General features: G+C 36.4%; 2 protein-coding genes and 1 pseudogene across 3 annotated transcripts; all 3 read left to right on the top strand.

Moving 5' to 3' along the window:
• The first annotated feature begins 897 nt into the window (after positions 1-897).
• On the top strand, positions 898-2,379 carry LOC21395290 (hydroquinone glucosyltransferase). Its single transcript, XM_010106673.2, has one exon. It carries the CDS (start codon positions 909-911, stop codon positions 2,340-2,342), a length of 1,434 nt encoding a protein of 477 aa, XP_010104975.1. The 5' UTR covers positions 898-908; the 3' UTR covers positions 2,343-2,379.
• Positions 2,380-6,413: 4,034 nt separating this feature from the next.
• LOC21395289 lies at positions 6,414-7,883 on the top strand (annotated as a pseudogene).
• Positions 7,884-8,382: 499 nt separating this feature from the next.
• On the top strand, positions 8,383-11,991 carry LOC21395287 (protein SEH1). Of its 2 annotated transcripts, XM_024171182.1 has the most exons (8): positions 8,385-8,664; positions 9,192-9,303; positions 9,520-9,620; positions 9,996-10,073; positions 10,343-10,498; positions 10,813-10,925; positions 11,173-11,299; positions 11,700-11,991. In XM_024171182.1, exons 1-8 carry the CDS (start codon positions 8,506-8,508, stop codon positions 11,829-11,831), a joined length of 978 nt encoding a protein of 325 aa, XP_024026950.1. In that variant the 5' UTR covers positions 8,385-8,505; the 3' UTR covers positions 11,832-11,991. The 2 variants fall into 2 exon arrangements, with proteins under 2 accessions (XP_024026951.1, XP_024026950.1); XM_024171183.1 differs by lacking the exon at positions 10,343-10,498 and having other exon boundaries at positions 8,383-8,664.
• The last annotated feature ends 231 nt before the right edge of the window (positions 11,992-12,222 follow it).

Genomic DNA, 12,222 nt, shown 5'->3' with positions numbered 1-12,222 from the left:
TGCAATTGCATCATGATTCATGCATATGACGCAAACCAAGATGCTAACATGACATCCCAATATAAGTGCAATGCACATTAAACATTACTTGGGCCCCACCAAGAACAAGAAGAAAAAAAAAAAGAAAGAGAGAAATATGTCAAGACTTGAGATGAATTAAAATTAATAGGCCAATAGTTTATGAGAGTTAATAAATATGCCAAATTATTATTTTTGTCCATAACTTATCTGGTTATGAACCATAACTTGATAAGTTATTGTCTATAATTTTCTATAACTCGTCTGATTATGAACCATAACTTAACAAGTTTGTCCATAACTTATCTGGTTATGAACCATAACTTGATAAGTTATGGCCTATTAATTTCTATAACTAAAAATTGGCTTATATATTTTCTCTAAACTTTTCATATTGGCCTATTTTTTACTATTTTCCACAAAAAAAAAAAAAAAAAAAACAAACATTGACACAGAGAGGAGAGAGATATCAATTTGGATTCTGGCAGTACGTTAATAATATCAAGTTATAGAATGGCAGCCAATATCAAGTTATAGAATGGTTGAGTGAGAATTGTTCACTATTGTTGTAGTAAGATAGTAACGGATTTGACGTTGCTGTCGTAACACTTGAGAAATGATCACGAGAGAAGTTAGCAAACTGAGAAAGTACATTGGTTTGATACAGATTTTCAAAATTCGTTAACACGTAGTTTAATCAAATTTTCTGTTTCACAGAAGACTTGGAAATCCGTTCTGTTTTTGGACTGCCTTTCACAATTCTTTCTTCTGCCTAATTTTCTCAGAAAACTGAAACGAAGAATAAGAAAAGGTAACTTTCTGGGTCTATAAAACTTTTCCACCTGCCTCTCTTTCTCGTTAACCAAAGAGAAACAAAACTTGTTAACACCATGGAAAAGAGTAGTACATTCAGATCACAAGATCAGAAACCACCCCATGTAGCCATATTCCCATCCCCAGGCATGGGTCATCTAATCCCAGTAGTCGAGCTCGCAAAACGACTCGTCGTACACCACAACATCAACGTCACTTTCATCGTCCCAAACGACGGTTCAACCATGGAACCTCAAAAGAAACTCCTTCAAGCCCTACCCAAGCCCATGATATCCTCCATTTTTCTTCCCCAAATGAGCTTCGACGACCTTCCTGCTGACTCGGTAAACGAGACTCGGATCGCACTCAGTGTGACTCGGTCCGTCCCGGCTCTACGACAGTCTTTGAAGGCCTTGACCGAGTCAACTCGGTTGGTGGCTCTTGTCGTTGATATGTTCTGTCTAGACGCCTTTGATGTGGCAAAAGAGTTTAATGTTTTGCCCTACATGTTCACATTTTACAATGCCTTGGTGTTGTCATTGGCGTTTCATTTGCCGAAGCTTGACGAAACGACAACGTGCGAGTACAAGGACTTGCCTAAACCGGTCAAATTGCCCGGGTGCGTGCCGGTCCATGGACGAGATCTCGGGGACCCGGCTCAAGACAGAAAGCATACGATCTATAAAGTGCTCCTTAACATATCTAAACGGTCTTATGAGGCTGCGGGGATCATAGTAAACAGCTTTCTTGATTTGGAACCGGGTGCTTTAAAGGCTTTGAAAGAAGGATTCTACAATAACCCACCGGTTTACCCAGTCGGACCGGTGGTTCAGACCGGTTCATCCTCTTCTGATCCGTGCTTGAGCTGGTTGGACAAGCAGCCAAAAGGGTCGGTTCTGTTCGTTTCATTTGGTAGCGGTGGGACCCTCTCTCAAGACCAAATGACCGAATTAGCCCTGGGCCTTGAGATGAGTGGAGCCCGGTTTTTTTGGGTTGCGAAAAGCCCACATGAGAAAACAGCAGCGCGTTTCTTTAGCGTCGAGAGCAATGAAGACCCTTTTGATTACTTACCAAAAGGGTTCTTGGAAAGGACCAAAGATGTGGGTTTGGTGGTGAGCACTTGGGCACCGCAGGTTCAGGTCCTGAGCCATGGTTCGACCGGCGGGTTCTTGTCACATTGCGGTTGGAACTCAGCACTTGAGAGCATTGTTCATGGGGTGCCTTTAATTGCTTGGCCTTCGTATGCTGAGCAAAGAACAAACGCGGTTTTGCTAGCTGATGACGTGAAAGTGGCTATTAGAGTCAAAGTCAACGATAAAGGCTTGGTGGGGCGTGAAGAGATTAGTGGGCGTGTGAGGGAGTTGATGGAAGGGGAATTAGAAGGGAAGTTGATAAGGGCGAGAGTGAAAGAATTGAAAGACAAGGCTTGTTTGGCTTTGAGCAAAGAAGGGTCTTCTACCAAATCACTTGCGGAGATTGCTCAAGTGTGGGTGAATAATTGCCAGCCTTAAGAATAGATTGCCATATCAATATGTCTATGATGATAATAATAACAACAATAAACTCGATGGTGCTACGTTTTTTTATTTATTTATTTTTTAATGGAAAAATAGTGAAATCTAAGTTACTAAATTTATTTTTGTTTTTAAAATAGACTTTTATTTATTAAATTTAACTGAATTTCACCATATATCATATATTAGATTGCTTTTCTAGACACTTAATCCGACAGTTTCCCAAACATAGGATAGTCTAGAACAAATGTCTAATCAAACATGACATTATAATTCTATCCAGTTTGATGCGTCAAATATGGCCTAAAAAGATAGCTGTATATAAATATACGTTGGCCAGAGTAAAACAAAAGGCATACGTTGGTATATTTAGTGATGGATATTCTACTCATCAAAGATCAATTTTAAAGATCAGGAACATGAATTGCGTTCCCTAAATACAATCAATACGAATCTGCCATTTTTTGCAATAGTTTAAATACAAGATTTCTTATTTTGGTTGGCATAAATTACAAATGTGGATACATATTGGTGAGCACGTCTTAATCAGTTATCGTTAATCCAAACCTTCTCACCAACTTTTTTGCAAAAGACTTGTTGTCCACCATGGAGTCGCCGTCACCTTCATAAGAATTACGAATTTACTTTAAGATGGCAAGAATTGTCAAATTAAATTTTTAAACGAATACAAACATAAAAAATGTCAAAAAAATATCTTGTTCAAATGTGATGTAACTTATAATGCGATAGAGAAAATAAAAAATAAAAATCATAGTATCATAAATTATCACGACTTGTGGTTAACAATATTTAGTAAACTAACAAAAATTGTTAGCTTCTCTATAATGAGTAGTGATTAATATTTCTTTTGTTTTTTTCACAAAATGTTAATGTTTCTACTGAATTACTGAATTCTTTCTCACTCGCTTATATTGAGCCTCAACTATCTATCGAGAAAGGAAATGATTCGAACCATTAGAAAAAAGAGTTTATTAGAGTTTGAGGAGAGACGGAAAGACAAGTGAGGGAGAAGAACTGCATCTTATAAAATATTGGGCTTTCCTCTTAAAAAGTTAACATGTTTAAGTAAGATGACCAAATATCTTTTTATGACTGTGATTATATTTGTATTTAAACGATGTGAAACTCAAATATTTTACTCTTAACAAAGTTAAGAAAGTTAACTAGCGGTCTAAGTGAGAGGTGATAGACGTTAAGGTCTAATATAATTTTGTCTTTAGTTGATAATGTTATTTTCTTATCTAATATGTAAGTTTATCATCATGCACTAGAGACACTATCCGATATAAGGAGATGAATATATATAGGTCATACTTGTGATGGAAATGGACGTGCCATATTTCAAGTATTTCTATGGATAGCTAATACATATTGTGGATGCCTCGAATATGTGAACTTGTTTTATAGTGATAAGGAGATGAATATATATAGGTCATACTTGTGATGGAAATGGACGTGCAATATTTCAAGTATTTCTATGGATAGCTAATACACATTGTGGATGCCTCGAATATGTGATTTTGTTTTATAGTTTATAAAAATTAGTCTCTTTCAAATAAGCGCTTAAGAGATATATACTCCAAAAATAACAACAACCATTTATAATAATCACTGAAGTTTTGTACAATTCTCACAGAATTCCGCCACTCTTAAATTATTATATGAAAGAGGATAATGAGAATAAAAATTTTAAATTGTAGTCTTTAACAAAGGACGTAAATCCTTATGCCATCTTATAATTGGAGGACATTCTTCTAAATTTTTTTCAAGAAAAGTCCACCTGCTGGTCATGCGGAAAAAAATGGCTAACTTTTAATACTGTGACCGATCAGAGTTGCGACACATTTTTAAGTTCAAGGATAAAATGTCATAAAACATTTAAGGGTTGATTTACCAAATAACAAATCAAGGGAAAATGATGGAAAAACTCTAATTATGCAGCAGTTTGATGAATTCCAAGAACTAAATGCCAAAAAAAAAAAAAAAAAAAAAAACACAGAGAGAAAGATTAATGTTGACAGTGAAAATTCGTCAACAGAAAAATAATAAATTTTAAAAAGGTTTGTGCGAATTTAATAATCTTAAATTTATAGTCAATCCGAACACGATCTGTGATATGAAATATTTTAAATACCGCAATACGAACACGACATGACACGAAAATGACATGTGACATGAAATTGACCCGTGAATCCGAAATTGACACGAAAATTATATACTTTTTTTAATTTTTTACATATTAGAAATAACTTAAAATTCATAACACGCTAAAATATATAGAATAACATCTATCAAAATTAAGCAAATAACAGTATAAGTTTTTTAGTAGAACTATCATGATATCACAAATTTATAATAAAATCTAAAATATGTAATGAAAAAAAAATATTTTTTAGTTTTTTTACGAGTTTTGTGTCGTGTTCGCGTTAGGTTAGTCCAACCTGAAATTGACTCGTGTTTTTCGTGTCAATTTCAAGCCGACCCAATTCTGACTCGAATCTCTTTTTTCTCAACCACAACCCTCAAAATTCGTATCGTTTTTAAGTTATGTTATCGTGTCGTGACTCATGTTACCGACCTTAAATCACATATATACCATTATTATATCGTTATTGAATGTCATTCTTCGTACGGATAATAATAATAACCTTTCTTTAGTGCCATAAGTACCTTTTTTTTTGTGTACCATAAAGTACTTGGATGTACAATAGTACCCGGTGTTTCTTGCATATATAGTTTGTTTATTCCTAAATGATTATGGGATCACAACCCTAGCTAGTAGGTTGTGGGTATAAAAACAGTGAACCTATAACATAAGGAAAATGTTATATAGCTTCGTTCATACTCAAAATCTATTACTCTTAAGTTGACATTTGTTTGAGGGTATCTTTTAGCCGATAAAATGTTGATACATCTGGACATGATTAAAACTTTTAGAAGTGCTCAACGTGGCTAGCTTTGTTATTAAAATATCTTTGTTTAACTTAATTTAGATGTCTGAAATGAAATAAAGAAGGGAATACGATAACCATCTTTTAGAAATCTTCGGCCAAAAAAAAAAAAAAATAGTGGAAATTTATTTTATTTTTTAAAAAAAATGTTATACCTACATTGCCTTATTCTTAAGTTATTGAGCATGAGTATCCAAATCACTCGTAATTAGCACTTAAAATAAAATAAAAAAAACTCATTAGAACAAGCATTCATCAATTTACTCGTTTCCCTTCTCAGCCATTCATGCATGGCGTGCATTTCCAATTTTCCATATTGCTTTCTACCACTTTTAGTTCAATTTTTTTTCTTCTTTTTTTGTTGGTAGATTGCAAATTGTAGTTAACTCATCTAACGAGACAGTAAAAAATATTCGCAATGACTGAAAAAGAAAAAGAAACCGGCCAATAGAGTTTCACTTGAGAGAAGAAAAAAATTGAAGGAATAAAAAAGATTTTGATTATTTCCCTTTTCTTCTGTAGGAGAAAAAAGGTTATCTTATCCTTTTTTTTTTTTTGAAGGTCATTATCTTCTCTTATCACATCACAAAACAATATCTAAAAATCTAAAAATACTAAAGTCGAAGAGGAAATGAAGAACCCCAACACCCTCACATATAACTGCTATTTTCTTGGACATAAGTAGTACAATAAGGTATCCAAATTAAAGATTTTCCATTTTGTGTGTGGAAATATCCAAATTATTGATTGGGTTAAACGTACTGGATTCTCTTCCTAACCATTTAGATAAGTATGCATTAATGCAAAATGGTGACTCTGGACGTGGACAAATGTTGGCATACTTAGTGAAGATTTCCTACCAACTAAAGATGAAGAACATAAATTGCTTCTTTCCTTAAATAAAAACAATACGAATCTGCCACTTTTGGTAATACCTTAAATACAATATTTTTTTTCTTTTGCTTGGGATCAATCTCAAACATGGATAATATATAGGTGGGCAACATAGTAGATGAGTCATCCACACAAAAATCCATAGAAGTAGTTATAGCTCAAAAAATCTCCACATTATCACTGACTAGTTTAGACTTCGGCCATGGAAGGCACCCAAAAGAACTCATCAGTTCCCCACATTGCCATTGTCCCAACACCAGGAATGGGCCATCTTTTCCCACTCATTGAGTTTGCAAAACGACTTGTCGTCCACCATGAAGTTGCCATAATCTTCATTGTCCCTAATGATGGCTCGTCCATGGAACTCCAAAAGAAGCTCCTCCAATCCCTCCCGAAACCCATCTCATACGTCCTCCTTCCGCCGGTGAACTTTGATGACCTCACCGAGGACAGTGTCATTGAAACTCGCATTGAACTCACCTTGACTCGCTCCCTCCCTGCTCTACGCGAGTCCCTCAAGGCCATTATGGCCGAGTCAACTCGCTTGGTGGCTCTTGTAGTAGATGTGTTCGGTCCAAGCGCCTTTGACGTCGCTCGAGAACTCGGTATCCCGCCCTACATTTTCTTCCCTACGACAGCGATGGTGTTGTCGTTTTTCTTCTACTTGCCTAAGCTTGACGCCATAACTTCCTCCGAGTACCGAGACTTGCCTGAACCGATCAGTTTACCGGGTTGTACACCGGTTAAAGGACGCGATCTTTTCAGCCCACTTCACAATAGGAAGACCGAGATCTATAAATCATTCGTTCGTATGGCGGACCGGTACAATCTGGCTTCTGGGATTATGGTCAACAGCTTTATGGAGTTGGAACCGGGTACTTTCAAGGCACTAAAGGAAAGGATCCACGGTAACCCGTCGGTTTACCCGGTTGGACCGATGATACATACCGGTTCACGTAATGGGTCGTCAGACGAACCCGAGTGTTTGAGTTGGTTGGACAAGCAACCCAATGGGTCAGTGATGTTCGTCTCATTTGGAAGTGGTGGGACCCTCACTCAAGCTCAGTTGACTGAGCTCGCCTTCGGGCTTGAAACGAGTGGCCAAAGATTTCTTTGGGTTCTCAAGAGCCCAAATGAGAAATCTGCGGACGCGGCTTTCTTCAGCCTCAAAAGCACCAAAAACCCATTCGACTATTTAGCGTCGTCAATGGCGTGCCTTTGATTGCTTGGCCTCTCTACGCAGAGCAGAGAATGAACGCCGTTTTCTTGGCTGATGATTTGAGAGTGGCTTTAAGGGTAAAGGCAAACGACAAAGGAATTGTGGGTCGCGAAGAGATTGCCAAGTACGCGAAAGAGTTAATGGAGGGACAAGAAGGAAAGTTGCTGAGGAACAAAATGAAGGAGCTCAAGGAATCGGCAAAAATGGCTTTGAGCGATGAAGGATCGTCTACCAAATCCCTTGCGGAGGTTGTTCAGATTTGGAAAAGCCACGAGAATTGATAAAATGAGAGGGACAAAAAAAAACTAGGATTTAATTATGAGTTAAGGATTATGTTGTTTATTTGTGTTTTTCTTTAGTTTGTCGAGTGTCATTAATGTTTGTTAGCAAATCATCCTTCTATATGAAGTGTTTTTCATTTCTATATTCATGCAATGAAAAGGGATTAAAGTTGGAGAGCATAAGTTTAAAAGGATTTTGTTTTTAGATGTTAATTATATGTATAATGTGTACGAACGACATTCAAAAATACTAAATACTAATTAACTAAAAAAATAAAGTTGAAAAAGTTTTACTTTTTTATGTTTAAAACCTCTTAATTATACTTATAATGTATTCAAATGACATTTTAAAATACTAATTAACTAAAAAATTAAGTTCAATATAATTTTGTTTCGAGGGGAAGTTTAATATAATTTATAACTAAAACATAAAAATAAATAAATTAAACCCTCCAAACTTCCTCTTCTTTCCTCTCGATCTCTAGCCATGGCCAACACTGAAAATCTACTAGGCTACTAATCCACAACAAAATATTCGTCGTTTTCTCAATTTAAAGAAGAAAGCAATATTAAACGAAAAACGACATATATATATATATATTGAAAGGACATATATATTTTGAAATTATAATAATCATTTGTCGTTTTCTGATTTCCAAGAAGAAAGCAAACTTTAAACAAGAAACGACGTGTGGTGTTTAAGCTAGAAGAAGAACCCTAAAACGAGGTTTAAGCTCCTACCTTGTCGGAGTGCTGTTGCAGCGTATCAGAAGCTTCAGAAAAGCTGTACGGACATGGAGAAATCTTTGGTGGATTTGGAAAACGGCACCACCTGCTCATCCTGGAACTACTCCGGCCAGCGATTAGCCGCCGGTTCGGCCGATGGCTTCCTTTCCATCTTCGACGCGCGCGATTCTGCTTCTTCGTCATTCACTCGCTCTTCCAAATCCCGGGTTCGAACTAACCCTAGCTCTTCCGTTTTTCTCCCATTGCCGCATTTTCTGGAACGGCTGGTGAACGTGTTTGGTTTTCATGGGAAATTGCAATTTAGTCTGAACGGGATTCTTGATTTTTGCTGAGTTTCTAATCTGACTCTTACAGCCTCGATTTAGTGGAATGCTGATTGCAAGTAATTTGATTTTCGTCCGAAGAACTTGATTTGAGATTCTGATTATTGAACTGTAAAGATTTTGGCAACACTTGAATGTGTTGTGGAAATATCGAATAGCTCTGTTTTGTAATTCATATGAAGCGTCGACATTGAGTATTTTTGTTGGACCAACTCAATTTTTGCACAATTGGCCTGTATAGATCCTCTGATAAGTTCTCAATAGCTTGTCATTGTAACATTAATATTCTTGTATATTAGAGATAGAGTAATGAAAATCGTTTCGGTTTGATTTGCATTGGTGTGTGTGTGTTTTTCATATTTTGGATTGGCCTCCCTCATTTTCTTTTCCTTTCATTTTGTCTCTTTTAGGTACATGATACTGGTATTGTCAAGGTTGTTTGGATTCCTCCGGAATATGGCGACGCAGTTGCGTGTGTTTGTGCCGATGGAACTTTGTCTTTGTGGGAGGAGGTCGTAGAAGGTAATGAATACTAATTGGATTCAGATTCACCTTCTTGTTTAACACTCAGCACATGCGCCCATTTCAAGCCTAGACTTTATCTTGGGGTTTGTAAATTTTGTATTTGCTTTTAGTAGGCACTTAGCGATCACCTCGGATGATAGATTATGTTTCGAATAGATTTTCTGTAACTGGCGACGGTCATTACTCTCTTCTGCTTGTCATTGTTTTTTTTAGATGCACAACCCCTTCAGTGGAAGCTTTGCAAAAGCTTTAAAAGCAATTCTTCTCAAGTGCTAGATGTTCAATTTGGAGTTTCGCTATCTGGCTTGAAAATGGTGAGATTAAACAGATTATTGTTTTGTTCTACTTATATTTCATATATTTTGCTTGTGGCACTAAATAGATGTGATTTGTGATGGTTGGGATTGTGATTTCTTATCGTTTGATATGGTACAATTCCGGTTGATTTCTTCTAAGAGATTTTATGCAATGCATCCAGCAAATTATTATTTTCTGTCAGAACAAAATAGTACATTTTTTATATGACCGTCTGTGACTTAACAATGTTAGCTGCTTGCAATTTCAATGGGGACTATGCTTTTACATTCTTTTCTTCTGTTAAGTTGCTTTTTTGCTCTGTGGCACATTACAGTGCGTTAACTATGTAGTACTGTTCAAGTGTTTTTTATTCTCTGAACAATTATTTATAGGTTGCTGCTTATTCCGATGGCCACATCAGAGTCTATGAGCTCTTAGATCCCTTGGAACTGAAGAATTGGCAACTTCAGGTATTATCTTATCAAATTTGGTCACAACTAGCCCTTTTCTTGTTAGGATTTCTGATTATCATTAATTTATACAAGCTGGAAAAATGTTTTTTGAATTCAGTTTGTATCAAGCAAAACAATGTCCAAACCAAATTTTTGGTTTGTACTCTGCAAAGTGTCTTCCTTTGTCTTGGCTTGTAGAATTTGTAATGACTACTTAACTGGAATTGAGTCTAAAGTGCGGAAAGAATCTTGACACAAATATCTTTTCAATAATCCACTTTGGCCAGGCTGAATTTCAGAATGTGAGTGACTCAGTATCTACGTTGGGTAAGGCATCGTGTTTGTCTGCGTCTATTTCATGGAAACCACAAAGAGGTGAAAGCCAGGAATCAAGTTTTGTTTTGGGTTTTAATTCAGATACGCAACAACTTAATTCCTCCAAGGCATGCTTTCCTGCCTCTGTCCTTGCTTTACGATTTCCGTTTTGTGTTAATGGCTACATGCATTAAACTTCTAGAAACAACAAATGCATCATTGTGTCTGTTCTTCATGAGATGCCCTTTCGAAGTGAGTTGTGAGGATTAGCAGTGTTTTCGTTATTATCCACTAATTTTTCAGCATAAAAACGCTCTGGCATAATATTGGCGGCATAAGTTTTGTGACTTGTGGATCATGGATCAAAATTGTCGTCCAGAATAATCTCATCAACTGGTTTTCAACAGTTTTAAACACAGTTAACCTTGTTATTTCTCAACAGGTATGGGAATTTGATCAGGCTCATCAAAGATGGCTTCCAGTTGCAGAATTGGCTTTGCCTGGCAACAAGGGAGATCAGGTCTATTCTGTTGCATGGGCACCAAATATTGGCAGGTACGAAATGCTATAATTTTACTTATTAAAAAAAAGGGGAAAAATTCCTAACCATATATTATGATTGCCAAGTGGAAATCTTATTTTATTTTGTCGTCCACTGTAGTATGCTCATTACGTAACAACTAACAAATAGATTGAGACTTTGCCGTGCCCCTATTATTCTAGGTTTGTTTTGTTGGTAAAAGGAAAAGTAAAATGAAGCCATTTGCTATCAATAATACATTACTCTATTCTTAATAATCAGGCCATATGAGGTAATTGCTGTCGCCACCCACAAGGCAATAGCGCTATGGCATCTTGGATTGATCCCTGACACAGATGGAAGGCTCTCAGTGGAGCAAGTTGCATTGCTTTCTGGTCACGCAGGCGAGGTATCAATATTTACAAAATAACCAATTTTCATAATTGTAATCTTACTTGCTAAGGAAGATAGGTTAAAATATTAAATGACTGACAACATATGCTGACATAATGAATGTTAGAGAATAAAATATCTTCTATTTCAAATCACTTGGAAGCACAAGATCATTTATTTAATCGGATTTTCAACAATACTTCCATGTGGACATACATATAGTAGTTACGCATCTCATGCAAACACATGTACGCCTATTGATATGGAAGTATGAAAATGGAAACTACGAATGAATTTTGATGGAAAGGTTCTTTTGAAAGTGGCAAACGGAGCTTCTTGGATTAGAATATTTGCTTGCTTTTACTTTGTAAGGAAAGGTGGTGGCGTATTGATGTCATGTTCTCTTCTATGGTTAGATGTGGCAGATGGAATGGGATATGAGTGGAATGACCTTGGCAACCTCCGGAAGCGATGGCAAAGTTAGGTTGTGGCAGTCTAACTTGAACGGTGTTTGGCACGAACAAGCTGCACTTGAACCCACCACTTAAGTATCCGGCGTTCTCTCTTTGGCATGCTCTCTCTGTGGTCTTTCGTGTATATTATTGTCATTTAAAACAGCCGTCCAAATGCCGTGGTTTTTCTGATTTGCTTGTACACATTATTAATTTCTATAACAACTACATGAAGCTTAATATGAAAACTCTTAGATTAGAGATTTCTTACACTTGTTCAAGTTGTCCTGATTTTTGTCTTATATTGCATTTATGCTTCATAATTGTAATTGACTAAATTTTTAACAGCTCATTTGAAATCATTGAGAAAGCGAAAGGAAGGAATTGGGACTTCACCAATCACTAACATGCCTGCAGATTCTTGTGTTTTCATTTTTCTTTCCTTCTTTTATAGACCTAAAGCCTCAGAGGTGTTTACAGTGAAACC

Source organism: Morus notabilis, unplaced genomic scaffold, assembly GCF_000414095.1.
Source record: "Morus notabilis unplaced genomic scaffold, ASM41409v2 Scaffold118, whole genome shotgun sequence".
Classification (NCBI taxonomy): domain Eukaryota; kingdom Viridiplantae; phylum Streptophyta; class Magnoliopsida; order Rosales; family Moraceae; genus Morus; species Morus notabilis.
The sequence above is the reverse complement of the archived record's forward strand: the minus strand, read 5'-3'. Positions and strand labels throughout refer to the sequence as shown.